The sequence below is a fragment of the Gallus gallus genome, chromosome 3 (assembly GCF_016699485.2).
Source record: "Gallus gallus isolate bGalGal1 chromosome 3, bGalGal1.mat.broiler.GRCg7b, whole genome shotgun sequence".
Classification (NCBI taxonomy): domain Eukaryota; kingdom Metazoa; phylum Chordata; class Aves; order Galliformes; family Phasianidae; genus Gallus; species Gallus gallus.
In genome coordinates, this window is record NC_052534.1 from 3,218,971 (window position 1) to 3,239,871 (window position 20,901).

A 20,901-nucleotide genomic window follows, 5' to 3' on the forward strand; every position below is an offset into this window, starting at 1 on the left:
GGTACTGGTGAGGCCGCACCTCGAGTGCTGCGCTCAGTGCTGGGCTCTCACTGCAGGAAAGACACTGAGGGCCTGGAGCGTGTCCAGAGAAGGGCAGCGGAGCTGTGAGGGCTCTGGAGCACAGTGTGATGGGGAGCGGCTGAGGGAAGCGGGGCTGTTCTGTCTGGAGAAGAGGAGGCTCAAGGGAGACCTCCTGGCTCTCTGCAACGACCTGAAAGGAGGCTGTGTGAGGTGGGGTCGGCCTCTGCTCCCAGGGAACAGCCATAGGACGAGAGGGGATGGCCTGATGTTGTGCCAGGGGAGGTTCAGGTTGGCTGTTAGGAACAATTCCTTCTGCCAAAGAGCGGTGAGGCAGTGGCACAGCTGCCCAGGGAGTGGTGGGGTCACCGTCCCTGGAGGTGTCCCAGAGCCGTGGGGATGTGGCACTGAGGGACGTGGGCAGTGGATGTGGTGGGGGTGTGCTGGGATTGCACTGAATAATCTCAGTGCTCTTTTCCACTTTCATGATTCTATGATTCCTAAGCATCTCTGCTTCTGCTGCAGCTCCTTTCATTCAGGCCCCAGAATGGAGCCATCCTGGTGTGTTGTGGCAGACCAGTAAGCACTGCTGTACACATACAATGAGCCTAGAAACTGGAAGGCAGGCATTTTGTACAGGATTATAATTAAGCGTGGAATGGCTGCAATTCACATCTTTCTCTTTAAAGAATTTCTTCTTCATTGCTTTGGCAAGGACAAACACCCATTGCCATTTATTTACACCTCACTGTTACTTGTACTAGAATCACTGAATCATGTAAGTTGGAAGGGACCCTTAAAGGCTATCTAGTCCAACTCCCCTGTACTGAACAGGGACAGCCACAGCTCCATCGGTGCTTAGAGCCTCATCCAGCCTGATCTTGAGTGTCTCCAAGGATGGGGCACTCACCACCACTCTGGGCAACCTGTGCCGGGGCCTTATTGTCAAAAACTTCTTCCTTCTATCCAATCTAAATCTCCCCTCTTTTACTTATAAACTATTTCCCCATGTCCTATCATGCAAATCCCTCTAAAGAGTCCATCCCCTTCCTTCTTATAGCCCCTTCAGATACTGAAGGCCGCTCTCACATCTATTGCAGCCTTCCTTTCTCCAGGCTGCCCAGGCTACTCTCTCAGCCTATCCTCACAGGAAGGTGTTCCATCCCTTGGAACCCAACTGTTACCTGATAGTTCCACCCAAATACCTGTTACTGCAGAAATCTACTGAAGTGTTGATCTTTGTTGTACTAGAAGGCTTAAAAGTTCAAGTACAGCACAACAAACCTCTACATGGGGCAGCGTGCACCTTTCGTTAGTGCCATAACTGCTGGTTGCCCTGTATTGTTCCCATCAACAAAGCGTGCCATGGGAGCACCAGTGTAACTCTGCTGGCTGGGCTGTGTCACAGAATCCTTGTTTCTTTCTTTCCCCCCAAGTTTTTAAAGTAGTGCCAACAAGGCTTCTATTATACAAGATAGGCTTGGAATATCAAAGAAATAACACTATTTAATGCTCAGGCAAAAATAATGAGGCAAGTGCTTGCTTTTATCTCCAGTTAAGACCAAAGTGTTGAGACATGGTTGGGCCAAAATGGAGATGCTGGCATACCATCTGCCTTGCAGCTGGCAAAGGGACATAATGTGGGGATGATGGGTGTGTTTTGGCAGTGTACAGTAATTCTTAATAAATTCTTAAATGTTTAATGAGAGAATTGACCCCATAGGCAGCTGGTGTGAGGAGTGTGAAGGCACTGAAGGAGGTGATGCAGAAAGGAAGCTCTGGCTGCTGTGTGGTCTGTGCAAGTGGGTTGGTTTCTGGTGGTTTGTTCCAGGCCATTCTTCATCACACTTGCCAACAGCATGATGTATGTATGTGCATCTGTGTGTACAGTGGTAAAGGGAGCTGAGTTAACCCAAACTGTTTAAATAAATGGTTTGTATGCCCTTGGTTAACTTTTGCCTTGATAGGAAGAACAATTTCTAGATGGAAATAATGCAGGTGAGATAGCTAAGTCTGTACTAAGCAGCTGTCACAGGTCTAGCAAATACCTGCGAGCTGTGCTACTGTATGCTATTTATTTAAGCACGTAATTTTTTTTCCTGTTAAACATGTGCTGAAGTTTGGCTGGGAAGAGAATTCATCCAGTTAAAATGCATGTACAGTGAGATCATGGTGCCAGGAGAGAAGATGTAGGTTGTAAAAGACCAGAAGGATGCAGGCAGGATAGTTGAGATAAAGGAGAGGAAGAAGCGAAGGAAAGTTACCTGAAGAAAAAGACAGAGGGGCAAGGAAATGATCATAGTAAGAATACTGGAGGAATGAAGCTAGAATAGTAAGAGCTGCTGTAGTTGGCAATTGAAATGACTGTACGGATGAAGTCAAGGTTCTGCAGAAGACTGCTAGAGAAGCCTAATTACTTGAGAAACAGTCTCTCTCTGGCCTTACAAAAATCATACCCTTGCACAGCAGAAATTCAGGATACAGTGCCACATTGGTGGTTTGCTGTGCTGCTGTCTGCTTGTGTGGACAGCCAGCATCCCCCTACCCACCAGCAGCTTGGCATTTAGCTGAAGCGTTCAGACTGCTGGAAACAGTTTAGAGATGACTTACTGTATGTGCATGTGTATATTAAGCCCTAACAAGCATCTCTTATCCTTCTGTCACAAATTTAGATTTGGTTCTATTAAGGAGGGAAGAAAAATAAGCATGTGGCATACAAAAAGTGTGTATTAATTCTGTGATGGGTAACAGATCTGAAAGCATACCGGACTTGTGTTGGTGACTGAAGCTGTCGGAAGGGTGGCTCAGACATGCTTCCAGTGCTTTAATTAATTGCTTATGTTGGCATCATTTATTACTGCATAGTGGTTGCTAGTTCGTGCACATCATTTTTCATCATTATATCTAACAGCATTTTATAAAGAGATGCTATTAAGATACACAGTGGTGTCCATCCTATTACTGGGTACCTCTTAAATATAACATCACCAGAAGTTCCTTTCTCCAACACCATTAATAAATGTGATGCATTTTATTGTATTGAAGTTGTATGCACAAACTGGAATGTAACATTACAGATATTATTGCAAATGTTATGAATCTGGAAAGCAAATGAACCAACAATGTCCTGAATATAATTAAGATACAAAGTGTAGAGCCATACATAACCACAGTGCCCCAACACAGTACTTAAATATAGTTTCAAAGAGAGAATCATCACTGATGTTTTTGGATCATTAGCGAGGGTGTGCATCCCTTGCCCTGTTTTGAGGAACACAGATAAGCTTTGGAGGAAAGAATTAAAAAATGCATCAAGTGGACATGCCATTCCACATGTTTTAACTTTACTACAGCTTGTTTGTATCCGAGGCAAGCACAAAAAAAGAAGTGGGTTTTGTTTTGCTGAGGGAGGAACACTTATGTATTCGTGAAATAAATCATACCTAACATTTTTAGTAACAGCTGAATATCCCCTAAGACTTAAGACTTGTTCTTTAGGTCAGAGGGACTAAATGCATGTGTTAATGGCATGTGTTCATCAGTGCTGATGTGGGTGTTGGCTATCGCTGTCAGTTTTTGGTGTGCGAAGTCACTCAGATGTTTGAGTCATTACGTTGTCGGGCATCTGAATGACTGCCATTATGGACAGACACCTGGATGTCCTGACCACCCTTCTGTCCTGCCCTACAGATGCATTAGTCAGGGTTGCTTTTCCACTCAGTTGTATCAATCCTAAACCAGCACAGTGCAGTGGAGAATCAAGACCCCCATGGGGGTTTGCAAGTAACTCGTGTACTAATGGAAGAATGGGGCGTCGCTACTTCGTACGATTCTAATACTGATATGATCAGAAGATTTGCTTCTGCAGGTTAAAGCTGTCCATCAAGTGAGACCCTATTACGTACTTTTAAAATGGTGGCATTCAACCATTAAACAGCAGATTCTAAAAAGTAATCTGCTTTTTTTTTTTTTTTTTTTTTTTCCCTCAGTGAGTGTATGCGTGAGAGATGCCAGAAGCACACTGACAGCTTTCTTGGCTACACATTTCAAGTGGTCTAATTATCTAGAATTTAGGTTTGAAATGTAGTATCCTACAGTCTTCTTGTCTAGGTACCTTTTTGACTTTTGTAGGTGGCCAAAAGAAATAACAGCAGCTTGTTATTCTGATAACCTTAGCATTTGTGAGGAATTACAAATATAAAACAGGACAAAGCAAAGAAAGAAAATGGACAACTTGGATAGTAGAAACAGATGTTTTTGCAAGTACCAATGCAAAATATATAGACTTCCGAACTGCTACTAAACATACACATTCCCTGCATGAGAAGACCTGATGCTATGTGGTATTTTGTTAACATACAAAAATACGTTTTGGTAAAAGTCACAAAAATAACTTAAGATGTTGAGAAGCGAGACAAGTTGTTGTCGGGACGGAAGCTCCATTTACCTCTGTTTTGCATAAAGTAAGGCTACTGGCCTCAGCTGGTGGCTTTCCAACCTTGGCTGACTGGCAGCCCATACAACACATGTCATTGACTGAAAAGGGGGTTCCTTTCTTAATGACCTTGTTTCAAATCCCTGAAATGCTGCTTGAAAACTGCTGACTTAAATTGTATCCTCAGAGACTGGTGATAAGACATGGAATTACACCAGCATCTAGAGGCAGATATCAGAGCTGAGTTTCTGAGCATTCTTGCTCCACTGTGGCTTCAAGTCATACTCTTAGCTGATTTCAGTAATTTAGATTTATTCTTGATACTAACCTTGGAAGTAAAAGAAGGCACTGATACAGTACGGTGTGTTGACGTCAGAGTACCCCGTGCTGTGGTTTTCAGGGGCATGACATAACGAGCCAAGGGCAAAGACTATTTTCCTATAACTGAAACACTTTATCCTCTGTGCCTAAGGACAAACTAGGATCTATGAGATGAGGTCACTGATGCAGTGGAATACCTTAATTTCTGTGAAGTTGAACACTGATGGAAGTGCTGTATCACACATTCACTATGTGATTTACAAGAAGTACTTCACATCTCTCTTTTGCTGCACTGAGCTCTACGCTGGTGGTCTTGAATTGGAAAGAACCATCACTTCAATGACTCGGGAGTTGTAAGTGAATGCAGATTTTGATCATAAAAAATATTGTGAAGATTTTTTTAAAACCTGAAGTAACGGAAAGGCTTAAGTGGTTCCCTGGTGATCTTTATAAAGAAAGATGTAATCCTGGGGTAAAATACCAATATACCAAATTCAAACCTAAAACGCTTCCCCTGCTGCCCTTTCTATAGATTCCCAAAAGAATGTTTTTTAAAACAGTACGTTTTAATGACTAACTACTCTTTTGAATGCAATATTAAAATAAATAATATAGCAGAGTACAGAGAAATATGCCTCCAAGTCATATACCCACTGTGCAACGAAACCGTTCCTCTGAAGATGAAGCAATACCATTAGAAGAAGTTATTCTAAAGGCAGTTTAGGTTTTGTTCTTTTTCCAGGAGTTCCTTTACTAGTTTCTCTAAGGAGAAGAGATGCTCATCTACATCTTCTGGTACAAGATTTCTCATAGAATTAGCGAGTTCAAACAGGTATTCCGTGTTTCTTCCGCTGGGACCAACGGCGTCAATAATCTGCTCGGCGATCTCCTGCAGAGGCGCAGGACCGAGGTAGTTGGGGTTATCGCGAGTGCCGATGTACAGCAGTACATCAAAGGGTTTTATGGACGAGTCCTTTGGGTAGAAGACTACGGTTGTAGTCCTGTAGCCTCCCTTCTCTCTGAAGTCAAGGTATGCCTTGACTTCGCATTCTTGTCCAGCTGGCAGTCTGTAAGCAACACCCCACACACAGCCCTGTGAGAGGACATAAGAAAAGAAAATCCAAGCAGGGTTTAAAAGTGTACTTTGAAATGAATGTATTTCTGCTTTATTCTGGTAAAACACTTGAATTTTTTCTTCCATTTTCAGTCTTTTTATAGCTATTTCTCGCACTATTCTTGGAGTCCTAAATCAAGAGGGCTGTTCTATTCAGGAAATCTTCCGTCAGAACAGTAACTATGCAAATTGATCCTCTACCTTCTTCCTGATGCTGAGGCTTTTCTTATGGAACAATTTATTGTTGTAACTAAATCTGAAATCATATATAGCCTTCATGAGGTTCTGAACGCTGTCTATTAGAGAGCTGACAGAAAGGATATCAAGTATCGTCCTGACCTCACAAAAATAGTGCAGTGAAAATTAAAACTGTAAATAGTGCCAGATTCCAAGTAATTTTTATCAAGTCCTTTCTGTGTTTCCAGTTTCACTTTTAAGGGCAGGCTGTCCCTCTGTCACAGATCTGGCAGCATGAGAGCACTAATGCTGCCACACTGACACTGAGCCCAAGAAAAAGCTGAGCTGAACCTTGAGTTTTGCATAATTAGATGGAGCATAGCTAGCTTCTCAGCAAACACTGCTGGGATAAATTTCATCACCACCTCTGTAAGTGTCTATATTTCTTCTTCATCATGGATGAAATCTCAGAACGTATTAAATGTGGTGAGTTATATTCCTGCAAAGTTTTAGGTGGGCAAATGAGTGAGAGCTGAGTTTGCTGTTTCTGTTTGTTTCGGTTTCGTCTGTTTAACGCAGCAGAGGAAAATGATCGTGGTCTGTTATCCGTTACATCCATGTATACATACAAGCACCACTACTTCATTCATTTTGCTTTCAGTGTAGGTGAATCCTATTTCAGATGATGGGAAATTAAAAGCTAGAAATCTGACAAGGAGTACAGTGTCCCTTTTCATCGTGGTTTCCTTTTAACTGGCACAGAGATTTGGATGGAGCAAATTAAAATAACTGTGAGCTAGATGTTTCCAGACAGCACAGTGCCTCGCTGGTGCAGAAGGACACACAGTTGGCATAGAGATGGGGGCTGGCACTGCCAATGAAAGCACCACTGCCACCAGTGTTTGGGCGTGTGTGCAGTGGAATAACGGCTGTAGTCTGTGAAGGGAGACTCAAAGCGAGGTGACCTTGTGAAACTGTAAGAATGAGCTGCTAGGATTGAAGTACAGCGTGTTTTTTTAACTTGATGTTTGGGTGAGGTGTGATTATCTGGCTGTACCAGATTCTGGAGAAAAGGGGAAAAAACCCATCCAAACAAAACTCGTTTGCTAAGGGGAAAAAAAGTTTCTATGGTAACGAGTAAGTTTGCTTAACAATAGAAACGGAGTGACAACAAACATAACCATTCTTTGTTTATATAGGAGTCTGTAACATAATGGTACCCAGCAGTACTGTAATGTGAAAAAAACCCTTACTAGAAAGGTACAGAAAATCACAATGAGGGACAGTGCACTGTGTTTTGCTGGTTTTGCTAACTGCAAAAACAGTCAAAGTTTACAATTACTGCTAAACTTACCTCTATCTCTGAGCTAATTTTACAGTATTAAGTAAAAACTACACACACAATTGTGGCATTTCATTCCTTAAACATTTTGTCTATGTAGCAAAAATTAAAGCAAGTGAATCTTTTCAATCACTGCAACGTAATCTTATTTTGTGTCAGTTTTTATTTTGGGAGGCTGAGATGATGGCACTCGTGCACCATCTGATGTCTGATATCAGTGCACCTTCAGCACCATACGTATGCTGAAAGTAAACAAACCTGCACTGTATAGCAGGAGACCTGAAGTGACTATTTAGGAAAATACTTTAAAATATACCTTTAGTAATAATAGACCGAAACTACTTCCAGTTGTTTAGTTTAGACTGATGGATTTATTTGAAGTAATGAAGAATGAATGAATTGGTGTAACTCTCAAGTCATTTTGAGAAAATGCTTCATTTCAGTAAAGATAACTCAATTATTGGCTTGTAGAGAAGCAAAAATTAATAGTGACTTACTACACAGGCTGGGAACACAATAGGACAGTCTCTATACTATAGAGACAGGACAGGAGTACTGTACCTCAGGGTCTTCAACCAGAGTCACAACTCTTCCAGGCTAAAATTAAATGGAAATCCTCGTTAGTTCAGTCAGCAGCTTTTACTGTAAATGACTGGTGACAGTAATTCATTAGCGCAAAATTATCCAGAGTATCTTGTCCTCAGTCATGCTCCTCCTCATCAGGAGCACACTGTGTTTTCTCTAGAGTTGCAGTGAGGTGAACCTTCTCTCTTCTCTAAAGAAGTTTATACTCAGGCACAGCAGATTGACATAATGTGGAAATCTAGCGTGGCTAAACGAAGCAAGATGCTACCACTGCTGCCCTGGCTTGCACTGACAATCTTAGAAAATGTTAACTACACATTATGGCAACTCCTAAATTTAAAAGTACCCTGCAAATCAGATGTTTTTGGAAGGTTACAGCTAGCTGAGTTTTTCTGTGTAACCTGTGGAATCACAGAATATCCCAAGCTGGAAGGGACCCACAAGGATCACAGAGACCAACTCCTCAATAAAGTTTAAAATAACAACCTAAACCATAAAACCCTATGAGGAACTACATCAGTAGTGTAAAATTGCTGTTTTTAGCATCAGATTAGTGTCTGGTTACTTAAGGGAAAGCAGAGATACTGGTTCGTTCAATTGTACTCTAGGGTAGAAGTTCGTTTCCTTGGGCGTTAGGCAGATGATCAGAACTGGGTGTGTGGGGATGCGGCCCTTTCATTGAGTCTTAGCGAACTTTTGCCCTTGGGTACTCTATCATTTCAGTCTTTTTACAACTCCTCTATCATAGCTACACTGATGTGTCCATGCTTAGTTCTCTTTGCTTAGTCTGTACTCATCTCTGTCTCTTTCACACAGTAACAACACAGGATTTTCTCCTACACTGAGTCCTCAGAAGAACAGAAATTATTTTCCTCAGAAGGAAAATACAAAACTTAGTTTTTGCAGAGCCATCTTCCATCAACTGTAGATAATATTGATTCAGTGTAAGCCATTTCATCATCTTAATGGCTGTTTATTTTGGGGGAAAAGTTGGCACAGCTACCCGTTCACCTAGGCCATTTGAGAATAGTCTCAATCAATAAATCACCTGGGGCTGTTTTGCTGTCATTCAGCTTTAAGCCTCAAGAGAAGCTAATTAACACACTGCACTAATAATAGTGCTGAAGAGTTAACTTTGAGTTAGGCTAAGTATACCACTGACTAACTGTAGAGTATATCTTAACAAATCTCATCTGGGCAATAACAGTGAAGTCATGCTAGGCTGTCTCTCACAGATGGGAAGTTTGTGATGATCAAATGTTGTGCTAAATATTTTACACTTAACAAGCTGGGAAGAAACACGGAAATTTGTCGCACTAGGATAAAGACCAGCAGCAGTCACTGAAGCACAGTGACTGTTTTATACTCTTCCTGTTGGTGGTATGTGTAGGCACATATCTAGGGATGTGCATAGGCACAAATAGGGATGGTCCCATCTGCAGTGCACTTCCTTTCTTCTGAACCAGTCACAGCATTAAAACTTATACTCAGTCTTACTGTCTTTGCTACCAGTTAATCTATTTTCTTCTGGGTTGTCCAGATAGTTTTAGTCCTTTGATATATATGTTTCTGCCAAATTTTGTGGCAATGAGTTCCACAATTTGAATGCATATTTCATTAGTTTTGTTTGTTCTGTTGTTCTGAGCCTTCCTTGTTCTGATATTAAGAGTTTATTTTTGTCCATTCACATTCTAGGAATATCCATTCTTTACAGTGCAACTCTCACACCTGCTCAATTTTCCAAATGTCCTTTCTCTTTACACAGAAGCTGCCTTTCTCTGAAGAGAACTTCACCTTCAGATTGGCTGTGGGATGGCAGAACAATCTGTTTGCCTAGGGAAGGCCAGGCTATTTGTTTGACTGGTTTGCAGGGAACTACGTAAACCAAACAGCATTATGGAACCACAAGTATTACCTCTGCAATCTAAGTAAAGAAAATAACACGTCTGTAAATGACTGGTTATATAATATAAATGAAAACAATTTCTTCTGTGCCCAAGGAGTACTGCGAACTTGAATCATCTCCTAAGTCAGGTGTCTTTGAGGGACTTCTGTCAGTTTTGCATAGCTTGCAGTTCCTCAGGTCTAGCAAATGTGTCCTATGAAATTAATAGGGCAAACAGAAGTAAGGTCTTCCACTGCTACACAAGATTATTTTCAATGGTACATTAAAGTGCTCAGATCCTGAAGATACCAAATGTTTACTGATAGAAGAATCGATTCGTTTTGGCATCTGAGTATGAAAATAAGATGGGATAAAAAGGGAACATTACCTTAGAAAAGGTTTTAGTTTGAACACCTTTTTTCTCCACTTCATATTTAACAAGCTAAAAGCCCTTCATTATCTTAAAATGAATTAACCTTAAGCTGAATCACTCATTTTTTATAAACTTGGTAACTCCACATCAGAGTGAGCACGCAAGAGTCCTATGAGGTTAACAGTGGGCAGCAGGCAGCTGGAGCTCCATCAACCATGTCATCACATTTCCTTAGGGTTTTTTTTTTCCAAGCACATCCAAAGGTTAGGTACAGAGTCTCCAGCGGAGCCAGACTCACACTGAGACTGCCTGACTGTCTGGGCACTGGGCAGCCGCAGCAGGTGGGGGAGAGGGCCTGTAAGGAGAAGCCATCCAACTGCCTTTCTGGCTGCTGCAAGCTGTTTGGTCAAACTATGCTGTAATAACAGTGGTTTCACGCTTCAGCCCTTGAATGTGTTTGCACTTCAGTGCTGTTCCCGTGGCTTGCAGAAGAATGAAGAACACAGGGCAATGGGGAGAACCAAACTCACAGTCCTAACTTAGCGCTGCAGCTTTGTTCTTGTACAGAGCAGGCCTTGACGCAAATGCAGATGCGGTGTGCATGTCTGGGCTCTTCAGAGAGCTGCCAAGAGTTAAAACTGTTCAAATTAATGCATCTGGGTGAGATTATGCCCTGAATTTTAAGTTTGTTGAGGAGCTCTTAGTAAGTGAGCTTTGGAACCTATCTTAGAGAACTGCAGTAGTAAGAAGAACTCAGCACATTTAAGGTAGCATGAGGACAGCAGGTTAGTCTGCTATTGTTGGAAGAGATTCTCTCAAACACTGGAGGCTAAAAATACAGTTTGTAAATATGGAAAACTGGTTGTTTTGCAGAAGGAGCTGGATTATTATCATAGCACAAGCTATATGCTTTGTTACTGGGAGAAGTTTTAAATGTTGATGTTTTTAATGGATCTCCTCCTTTGTAGTTGAATAGAAAAAGTAACTATGAGGATTCGTGCTTCAAGAAGGATTTGGAAACAGTGGGAAGTCAACGGGTGACCAAACCCAGTAATGCAAAGTTAGAAAGCCAGCCTTACTAGAAGAAGTTTAGGAAGCTCGGAAACGTACTTTTAGGAGGGAAAATACTAAGATATGCTTTGGTTATGTTCTACTAAATAGATGTTTATTGCTCCCCTAGGTTTTAGTCTGAGAAGTTTAGTGTGAATCGTGTAGGACTGCATTTCTGTTGCCAGTTTTTCTGAAGTCTGGACTAGGACATTTGAATTTGTCACTTACACAAGCACTTGTTCTTACTGTCATTCAGGTCTTTCTGAGCCAATGACAGGATGATGGAAACATCACTTTATTCTGTAAAAAGATGGTTAGCTAGTCATCAGCCAAGCAGTTCAGTGAGTACAGGGCCAGATGAGTTTTGCACTAAAAGCTTGTGGCCATTGTATGTCAAAGTGCTCTGCATGTTGTTGCTGTGCTGACTATGGAATGTTGTAGCAACCTGTGTTTTCAGGAGAGCATTTTTAACTTGTTTGTTAGTATTTCACTGCTCTTCTTTAAAATGCATTAGTACCAAAGGACCAATTTCTCCTATGGCTCACCCACAAGACACATTGCTCCTGATGTTAGAGGTTGTAATGGTTTATAGCAGAGATCATCAGGCCTTGCTAACAGGAAGTGTCTGTGGTGCTCAGCACACAGTGAGGGAGCTCCTTTGCCTTGGAATTAGCAGCAATGACTTGTGGACTGATTAATTCCAGAAGGCATTACCTTGTTGGTGCTGAGGAAGTGTGTTACGTTAACACGAAGAATTTCCATCAACAAAAGTAAAACACGTTAATCAATAAGCATAAATAATAACACACTATTCCTAAATAGAAATATAGTAGTGCATGAGCCCCTGTAGGGCTTTTGTTTGCTTTAAGGCTGTGTATGGCTGCAGATGATGGTTCTGGGCACGACCTGGACTGGCTCACAAATGCAAACAGCGGAGCTAACTGGAATAAAGGATGCACTGGCTGGTAGTGAGTTGGTACAGCCATTCTGCAAGACTTCCAGAATCCACACAAATGCACTCTGGCTATTCCCCTGAATTTTAAGTTAGCCCATCAGAAGGTAATGGAGTGCAGTCTCAAGAGAGAAATACTGGCCTGTGAGGGATTTATGACTTTCTGAAGTCCAAAGAAAGGGACTTTCTCTATTGATTTTTAAAAACTTGTTTTAAAACCCAGAATCCTAAGTACTGAAGGTTTACAGATGACACTCTTAGGCCTCACCTGAACAGCTCTGGAATGGTTTTGGTGTGTTTTTTTTGGTCCATCCAGATGCAAGAGAAAATAGAATAGAAAGAATAGAGTTTTTGCAACACACATGAGCAGAGTTTGGAAAAGGATGGCTGGTGGCTCCTGCTGAGAAGGCACTCAGCTGTACAGCCAGCATCACAGCACGTGCTGTGTCCTCCCAGCCCAGAGAGCAGCAGGGAAACACTCAGTGTGCTTGTACCTGTAAGCACTGCAAAAGTCACCTTCTGTCAGAGGTAGGAATTAGTGCTGGTTAGGACTACATGAAACTCCTTCTGAGCTACATGTAGCACACTGTGCTTTCTTTATAAGAAGAATCCTTCTGCCTTTGCTAGAGGTGCCCTCATTAGCTCCAGTCTTGCTTTAGAGCAGTGTCGGAAGGGCACAGGTTTGAGGGCTGCTTTGGCAGCTTGGGGAAAAGATGTTCCACACGATATAAAACCAGCACTGAATGCTGGTGAGCTGTTAGCGCCGTACTGAGTACCAGATCCTACACATTTATGATGCATTTGCATTTCTGATGACTCAACCGTGAACAGCATCTGCAGCTGTAAATAACGCAGTCCTGCCACATCAAAGGCATTCATCTAACCTGCTGGGCGCTTCTGTCACCTATTGTCCCTTTAGTGTCTGCTGAGCTCTTTAGCCCGTGTGTGGGGAGGGCCACAGCGCAGTGAAACGGTGTTATTCCAGTGCCTTAACCACACATATATACCCACCAAACAGTAACAGAATGAAGGAGAAAATTAAAACTCTGAGCATTAAAAAGTGGATCTTGCCACAGTGAACTAAACCGGAGGAATTCTTCCTCGGTGCCTCACAGCGGCAGGGTGGAGCATCAGGTGCCCTTCAGGCGCACTCTGAAGCTACCAACAGTTAAGTTCAGGCGCAGAGCGCAGCGAGTGCCCTTAGGGCCTCCCCAGAGCGGAGTTACGGCCGGCTGTCACTTGGCAGGACTCGGATTTGGGGACAGACCCGCCCCGACAGCGCTGGACGGGCGCGGAAGGCAGGCGGCCCGCTGACCGCTCTGCCAGCAGCCGGGGCACGGGCTGCGGCTCGGCGGGTGCCGCCACGTTACGGTGCCGGCGGCGGGGCGAGGAGCAGCCCCGGGCACCCCGGCCCTTCTGCACGCGGCACCGAGCGCGGGTGCGGAGCCCAGCGGAGCTGACAGAACCCGGCCGCCCCCCTCACCTTGCCCGGCACACCGCGGTGGTCGGTGCTGCCCTGCCAGAACCGCCGGCTGTAGCCGCGGATGCGCCCCACCATCTTCTCCTGATAGGGGAAGTCCACCTTCCAGATGAGGGAGCCGTAGCCGAACACCCACATGGCCACAGCCCGCCGCGCTGCCCCGACTGCGGGTGGGACAGGGCGAGCATGCGCACTGCGGGCAGGGCGGGGCGGCTTCTCCGTGCCCCTCCTCCCGTACCGCCCGGCTGTGGGGCGGTACCTCCGCGCCCGGTGAGAGCGAGGGGTGCTGCGCCGTACCCGTGTGAGCAGGGGGTCCCGGACACGTCTGCGTGACACTTGCTGTGCCCCAGTCTGTACCCGTTGCCCTTTGTCCTGTCCTGCACAGCGCTGCAGGACAGAGCCGCCCTCACCCACCTGACTGCTGCACCTCAGATAAGTGCAGTAAGATCCCTTCTCAGCCTTCCGTTCTCCTGAGCACCCCCAGGTCTCTCAGCCTGTCCTCGCACAGCAGATGCTCCGGGCCCCTCACATCTTTGTGTCTCTCTGCTGGACCCTCTCCAGAAGTTCCCCGTCTTTCTTGAGCTGGGCAGCCCAGAACTGGGCACAGCGCTCCAGGTGTGGCTTCACCAGGGCAGAGCAGAGGGGGAGGATCGCCTCCGTCACCCCGCTGCCCTCGCTCTGTGTCATGCACCTTCCTGGCACCAAGGCCCGTTGCTGGCTCACAGCCAGGCCGTCAGTCACAGGGAGCCTTGAGGCTCTGATCCATTGATAGTGCTTCTGGCCCTGTACTGTAGTAATTTGGGTGTGTTTTGTACTAACAAGCACTGCTTTTTTCCCTCCTTTACTTCTTCCCTCATGCCTTCCCACTGCAGGGCTTATTAGTAAAGGATGGATTTCACAGAGGCATATTCTGACCGGTGTTCTGCTGTGGGACTTGCAGCAAGAGAAGGGAATGCTAAAGTGCTGCAGAAGCTGATTGGGCAGGGATACAGCCTTGATGTCCCCGACAACAGGGGCTGGATGCCAATACACGAGGCAGCAGCTCACAATTCCAGCAAATGTCTGAGGCTGCTAATTAATGCAGGTGAGGAAGAATGGTGTGAAATCATTCAACTTGCAGCTCAACTCCCCAGTGATGTAAGATATAAATTAAATAGATTTGTCATGTTCCTTTGTAAATTTGTTTCATAGATATTGACAAGATGTGGTAAATAAAAATGGCAGTGTTATAGTCCGTGAATGACGGCTGGTTTTACTTTATCTTCTCAGTCCAAAGCAAGTACCTGTATATGGCCAGCAATAACTGATACCCTCAAGCCTCACACATCCAGTACCTCAAGTATTTTAGGTTAAGAACTATGTTTTTTATCTTATTGCTCAATGTTCCTTTTTCATTGTTCTCATCTGTAGCTCCATCTGATAACTACATACATTCAAAGACGTTTGAAGGGATGAGTGCACTGCACCTTTCTGCGCGCTGTGGGTCCTTGGAGTGTGTTGGGGTTCTTCTGGAAGCTGGAGTTGATCCTGACCAAGTTACCACTGAATCAAACACTGCCCTCTTCCTAGGTGGTGCTTTTCTGAAGTCTCAGAGTGACTGCTATATGGGAGAAGCTGTGCTGTACTCCAGAGTTCATGCTTTTGTAGCCTAAATAGTAGGCTTGGGGCTCAGAGGTGGAGTAGATCCAGGAACCACTTATTTAAAGAAAGTTCTGCTCTGGATGATATCTTTAAACAATATCGAAAGACTAAATAGTAGGATTCATTAATTAATATATTTGTATAAATTAAAAATATGCCTTATGAATGAGTTTCATATCAATGATGTAAAAAGTTTTAAACTTTTTTAAAGAAAGCTTAAGTTTCGGGTAATCTGTTGGAACATAACCAGTGGGCTTCTTAAGCTGAAGAGGCCACGTAAGCTGTCACATAGTTAGGTGCCTACTGCAGAGTTGCCTCTGCTTCACAGGTGAGAAACTTGGTTTTGTCAGTCCCAGCACAATGGCAGTGGATTTCTAACATGTCCAACTAGAAATTTTGTGACTAAGTTTCTGTTTCCCACCTCTGTTCTTGCATTTTAAATGTAAAAATGAAGTAAGCGAATATAAACAGGTATAAAATAATTAGGAAAGTTGTGTCAGGAACCTAGTGATGAGACCACCTGAGTTTTTCAGTGAATTGTTTAATAATAAGTTGTTGTTGAGTTTTTTTGTTTTACTGTTTGATTTGAAGCTGTTGAAAATGGGCATGCAGATGTTGTGAGGTTTCTGATCCAACATGGAGCAAGCGTTGAAGGATCTCATTCCTGGTCTGGGTGGAATTCTTTGCACCAAGCTGCATTTCAGGTAACCTGTAAGAGCATATCATCCCATTGCCATGTAACTAGTGTGTTCTGAGCTGTAATTCATAGATCTTGTCTTTTGATCAGGTGATGTTTTCCTAACGTACCTTAACAGTCATAATTGCTAAAGGGCTTGCAGTGGATTCAAGAGTGCATGTAAAACTTCATGACATGTTGATGTTGGGAAGCAATAATTGAAGAATTATTAATACTGCATGCACTTACTGGCTCACTTACTGTATGTGGAAGTGAATGTGTTATGATATTTCCTGATAAAGTCATGCTGAGTATCTCCTAATCAGTGAGATCTAAGAGTTGTTTCCAGGATTGAAATATATTACTTTAAAGTTTCCAATAAATTAATTTCCATTTGCAAATGAGCAAATGTGAAAAAAATAAATTAAACTCATCAAATTTTTTCCAACACTTTTTCTATCATATCTTTAGAATAGTGAGTATATTGCATTTTTCTCATTTCTGTTTAGAATGTGGGGGGAACATAGATGATGTCATTTCCCTATGTTTTTTTTTGTTTGTTTGGTTTTTTTTTTTTTTTTTGTTACAAATAAAAATATTTATTTCAGCAACATGTTGAGATAATGAAAATACTCCTGGAGAAAAGAGCAAACATCGAGTGTAAGGATGACTTTGGAATTACACCACTGTTTGTTGCTGCTCAGTATGGAATGCTGGAGAGCTTAAGAACGCTTATAAACCATGGTAATAGCAGTCTTTTGTTGGACTTTGTTATTTTTAAGCTTACATCAGATGCTTGTCATCAGATACAATTTTAATTCTACCTGTGCACTTCATAAATTCACATATAAATAATTAAATGTGATATCAGTTGCAGATAGATGCAACACCATCTTAATTAAAAGTTGTTTCAGTAGCGTAGTGCAGTTTTCATCAAGTGATAGTAGGAAATAGTTCAACTATGGAGAGATTAAGGATCATCAGTCTTCAGAAAACCTCCAGTAGCACTGTGTTAGTACTATTTTGGTGCTGCTACTCTTCTGATAGGATATTGTTTAGGCTAAGTGAAGAGTCCTCTCTCTAGTGATAAAGTGACAGCAGTGGTTTCATCCGCACAATCTGCAAGTGTCATGTGTCTGAGTGCATGTATCCTTACAAACAAAATCATATGCGTTAGGCATATTAAAGCTGAGGGTGCCTCGACCTAACCAGAGGAAGCATGCTAACAGAACTACCAATAGCTGGGGAGAACATCTCAAAAATTAATTGCAAGCAAACAATTGTCTTGACCATTGCCTTTCCTCCAGCACTTTCGTTATCATTTGGGGAAGCTAACATTAATGCACCGACTGTTGAAAAAGTTAGCAGGAAGCTAGTGAACGTTTCCTTATTACTGTGGAAAAGACTTGTGTTGTAAAGTCACTCCCTGAAAACCAGTTGCTTGTTAATGTTAATTTGTTGTTTATTTTACACCAAGTAACCTGAAGTCTTTCTGTCAGGTGCAGATGTCAACTGCCAGGCCAAAGACAGAGCCACTCCGCTACTGATCGCTGCACAGGAGGGCCATGCCAAGTGTGTGGAGCTATTATTATCGAAAGGGGCAGATCCAAATCTCTACTGCAATGAGGATAACTGGCAGTTGCCTATTCACGCAGCAGCTGAGATGGGCCATAAAAAGTAGGTGGTTAAAAGTTCATTCAGAGGAAGCGTTCTGGTAATAAAAGCCCAGCCAACAAAGAGGATGTTCAGCTTTAGGAGAAAGGAAAATGAGTTTTCCAGCTGATTTGTAGCTTAGAATTTCTAATTGCGTTCATATTTTAAACATGCTGGCAGTCCCAGTAAAGTGAACAACCATTTTGAAGTCAGCATCTGATCTGGGTCAATCTGTAACTGGATGTGTTTAGAAGGTTTTACACTGTGCTGAGTCAGATACTAATTCACTTAGTAGCCATATGACTTTTAAAATGTAAATAACAATAGCATATGATTTATACATGACTTGAACAGCTCTTAATTAGAATTACTGTTGAACTGTGAAGTAGAAGAAATAATTGTATGCAAATAACAAATCACTTTTCCATCTAAGGTGTTAAGAAGTTCTTGTCATAACAGACACTGTGGAAAAGCATCTGTCAGGAACATCCATGCTTTGCACATGTGTGACTAAAATCTATTAACAATGACACTATCTGCAGGATTATTAGTAGATGCTCAGGTGTTCTTCAACTGAGCTGTCACTGGAGTGTGTGTGTCAAACTGGTGCCTGTTCTCAAACTGATGAGAAGGGGAGGCTGGTAGATGTTGAGTTGATTTTTCTTTGTTTTCTCAGAAACAGAACATGGGTTGGCAAAATTGTCAATGCTAGAAATATCTTTAAATCAAATGCTGCCCTCATAGCTTTGGCAGCAGAACTGGCAATATCTGAGCAGGAAATAAATTCTCATTGCAAAGGATTTTCCCGGTGATCCTCATTAACTAGGAAGGATTTGGGCCACAGATATGAAGGAAGGAATTGAATGATTTTTCTGCTTCAGTATCTCTATGAGTACTGTAGAACAGAAGTAAATATTAATTTTATTGGCAATTCATGCATTCAGGTGGCTTTCAGGCTTTATAGGAGTCTGGCTTTTGCGAGAGGTACTCTGTTGCTGTAAAAAGGATTGTTGGATAATAGGAAATACCTCTCCTTCAAATTGAAGTGCACTGCTAGCCTTCCTCAAGTAACAGGGCAGAAGATGTTAGAGGCTCTGAAGTCTGCATGTGGCAGGGCAGTTCTTTCAGTCCATTGTCAGTGCAAATCTGTGTTGAAGCACACTGTTACAGGTCTGTATCGGAAATGATAATGGTTCTTCTTTAAAGCAAACTGAGTAATGAAGCAATAGGTAGGGTTTTCTTCTGGAGTTGTAATGATGATAAAAAAATGATTGTAAGTTTGAAGCTTCATTATTGTTTAAGATCGCACAAATCAATATTGTTTTTAAATACTTGCAGTATATTAAAGTTACTAATACCAATTACCAATCGGATTTGTGACAAAGAAAAAGGCAAAGTGAGCCCTGTGTATTCAGCAGTATACGGTGGAAATAAAGAATGTTTGGAAATGTTACTTAAAGAAGGCTACAGTCCAAATGCTCAAGAGTGCCCAACCTTCAGCTGCAGATCACCCATGTGTATGGTTTTCCAAAGAAAGTAAGTACACATCTTATGTTCTAAAACTGTTCATAACTCCATTGGACTATAACTATTTCATTAAATGTGCAGGGTTTTTCTGACCTTTCTCCTCAGCTCTTGAGCTGGCGGAGTTAATCTGTGAGTAGCAGGCAGGTGTGTGGGGTGGTTGTTGAAGGCTCTTCGGGGGAGCTTGGCTCTCTGACTCCTGTACAACGTAACTGCAGTCTAGTTCTTGTGCTTTCAAAAGGCCTTACCGACACATCTTAGTCAGCTAGATTCTTTTCAGTGAGGATGAATTATTGGAAAGTAGTCTTTTAGTTTTCTGTATGCTGGTCTTGTACAAAAGACAAGCAGAGCTAGTCAGCTCAATGCTATAACTGTAAAGAGGACTTGAAAATTGAATGATAAATTCTTTGAGATCATGACTCATTTCTTTTTAGGTTTGATAGGTAGTACACACCTCTAGTATTCAGTAGGAAATAAAATGACGCTTACTTCATAATGCAAATGTCATTGCTGTAGAGGAAAAAAGAGTAAGACAGAAAAGCCTGACTCCTAAATGTATGTATGGTGTCATGTGAAGTGTTCTTCAAATCCCTACTGCAGACTTTTTCCTTTAGTAATGAAACTTCTTCATTTTTCCATGGGAAATTACTCTGTGGAGTAGTGAGCTGTTAATTCTAAGAGATGTAGATGTTGCTGTTCCTGAGCTCACTTTATCCGCCTCCCAAACTGATGCAATGTATAAAACGTTTGAATGATTGAATACTGATGCAGCTCAAAGCAAGATCTTTGTTACTTCCTGGCAGTGCTGAGCTTTGTACAGACCTGTAATGCTTTACATTTTAATTGAGTCTTGAGAGCCATTACCTGATAGCATTTACACCTTGGAACAATGGAGAAATTTCATGTTGTAGGGAATACACTTGAAAACAAATCGGTTCACCCTTTGTAGACAGGATTATTAATGTGAAGTAACGATATATGCCTAAAATGCTCCATTAAAAATGTATCTCATAAAGATTTTTAAATCTTCTTAAAACTCAGATTCTAACAGAATGGTTCATGTGTGTGAATCAAAATTTGTTGCTTACACTGCCATTTAAATTCATGAGTTTGGGGTAGTTGTGAGTTTTGTTCAACCCCTATTACAAGGTATTAAAATGCACTTTATCTAGTCAATCTTAAAACAGGGCCAGCTTAGATTTGTGATTCATTATTTCAGTTTTCTGTTCTTGTTTATTGTCTTCCACGTGTGACTTGCTCTCAAATCCTTTATTTTTAAAGAATAATAACCAATTTAAGCAATACCTTAATGGTTCAGAACTTCATCACCTACAAATTTTCTTAGCCAAAATATTAAGATTAGAGGATGAGCCCCTATTCCTGTCACTAACTGAGGCTTGAACACAGGTATGCAGAGCCCATTTGAGAAATTACTTTTTAGGAGAAAGCCTGCTTTGATTTAAAATGGTGGTCTTGAGATGATGTACTTGTTTTTTTTTCTGGATAAAGCTGTTAAAAGAATTAGGCTGGCTGGGATAATTCTTGCAGAATACACATGAATATTTGTGCCTACTATAACTGGTAATTATAACATTTATTTTAATAGAACTTGGATGTTTGGGTTTTTTTTAATTAAAAAGCAAACAAAATTGCAACACGTTTTAAAATGTTGGCA

General features: G+C 42.1%; 2 protein-coding genes across 5 annotated transcripts in view; one reads left to right on the forward strand and one right to left on the reverse strand.

Annotated features, from left to right (window-relative positions):
- Positions 1–20,901, forward strand: part of ASB3 (ankyrin repeat and SOCS box containing 3) — a 32,477-nt gene that overhangs the window by 140 nt on the left and 11,436 nt on the right. For 2 of the 4 annotated variants that reach the window (XR_001465585.4, NM_001031517.3), the window contains exons 2-7: positions 14,605–14,816; positions 15,143–15,301; positions 15,965–16,077; positions 16,658–16,793; positions 17,549–17,726; positions 19,041–19,238. Coding sequence is in view for 3 of the 4 variants with exons in the window: in NM_001031517.3 (NP_001026688.2) it covers positions 14,621–14,816; positions 15,143–15,301; positions 15,965–16,077; positions 16,658–16,793; positions 17,549–17,726; positions 19,041–19,238 (980 nt within the window). In the remaining variant the exon portion in view is untranslated. Of the gene's footprint in view, positions 1–14,001; positions 14,174–14,604; positions 14,817–15,142; positions 15,302–15,964; positions 16,078–16,657; positions 16,794–17,548; positions 17,727–19,040; positions 19,239–20,901 lie in introns of those variants that run through there. The other 2 variants (XM_040697273.2, XM_040697274.2) reach the window with 2 other exon arrangements.
- Positions 3,035–13,900, reverse strand: CHAC2 (ChaC cation transport regulator homolog 2). Its single transcript, NM_001031032.5, has 3 exons — positions 13,736–13,900; positions 7,969–8,004; positions 3,035–5,867 (listed from the first exon to the last, which is right to left on the reverse strand). The coding sequence occupies exons 1-3, from the start codon at positions 13,868–13,870 to the stop codon at positions 5,484–5,486; spliced, it is 555 nt and encodes a 184-aa protein (NP_001026203.2). The 5' UTR covers positions 13,871–13,900; the 3' UTR covers positions 3,035–5,483.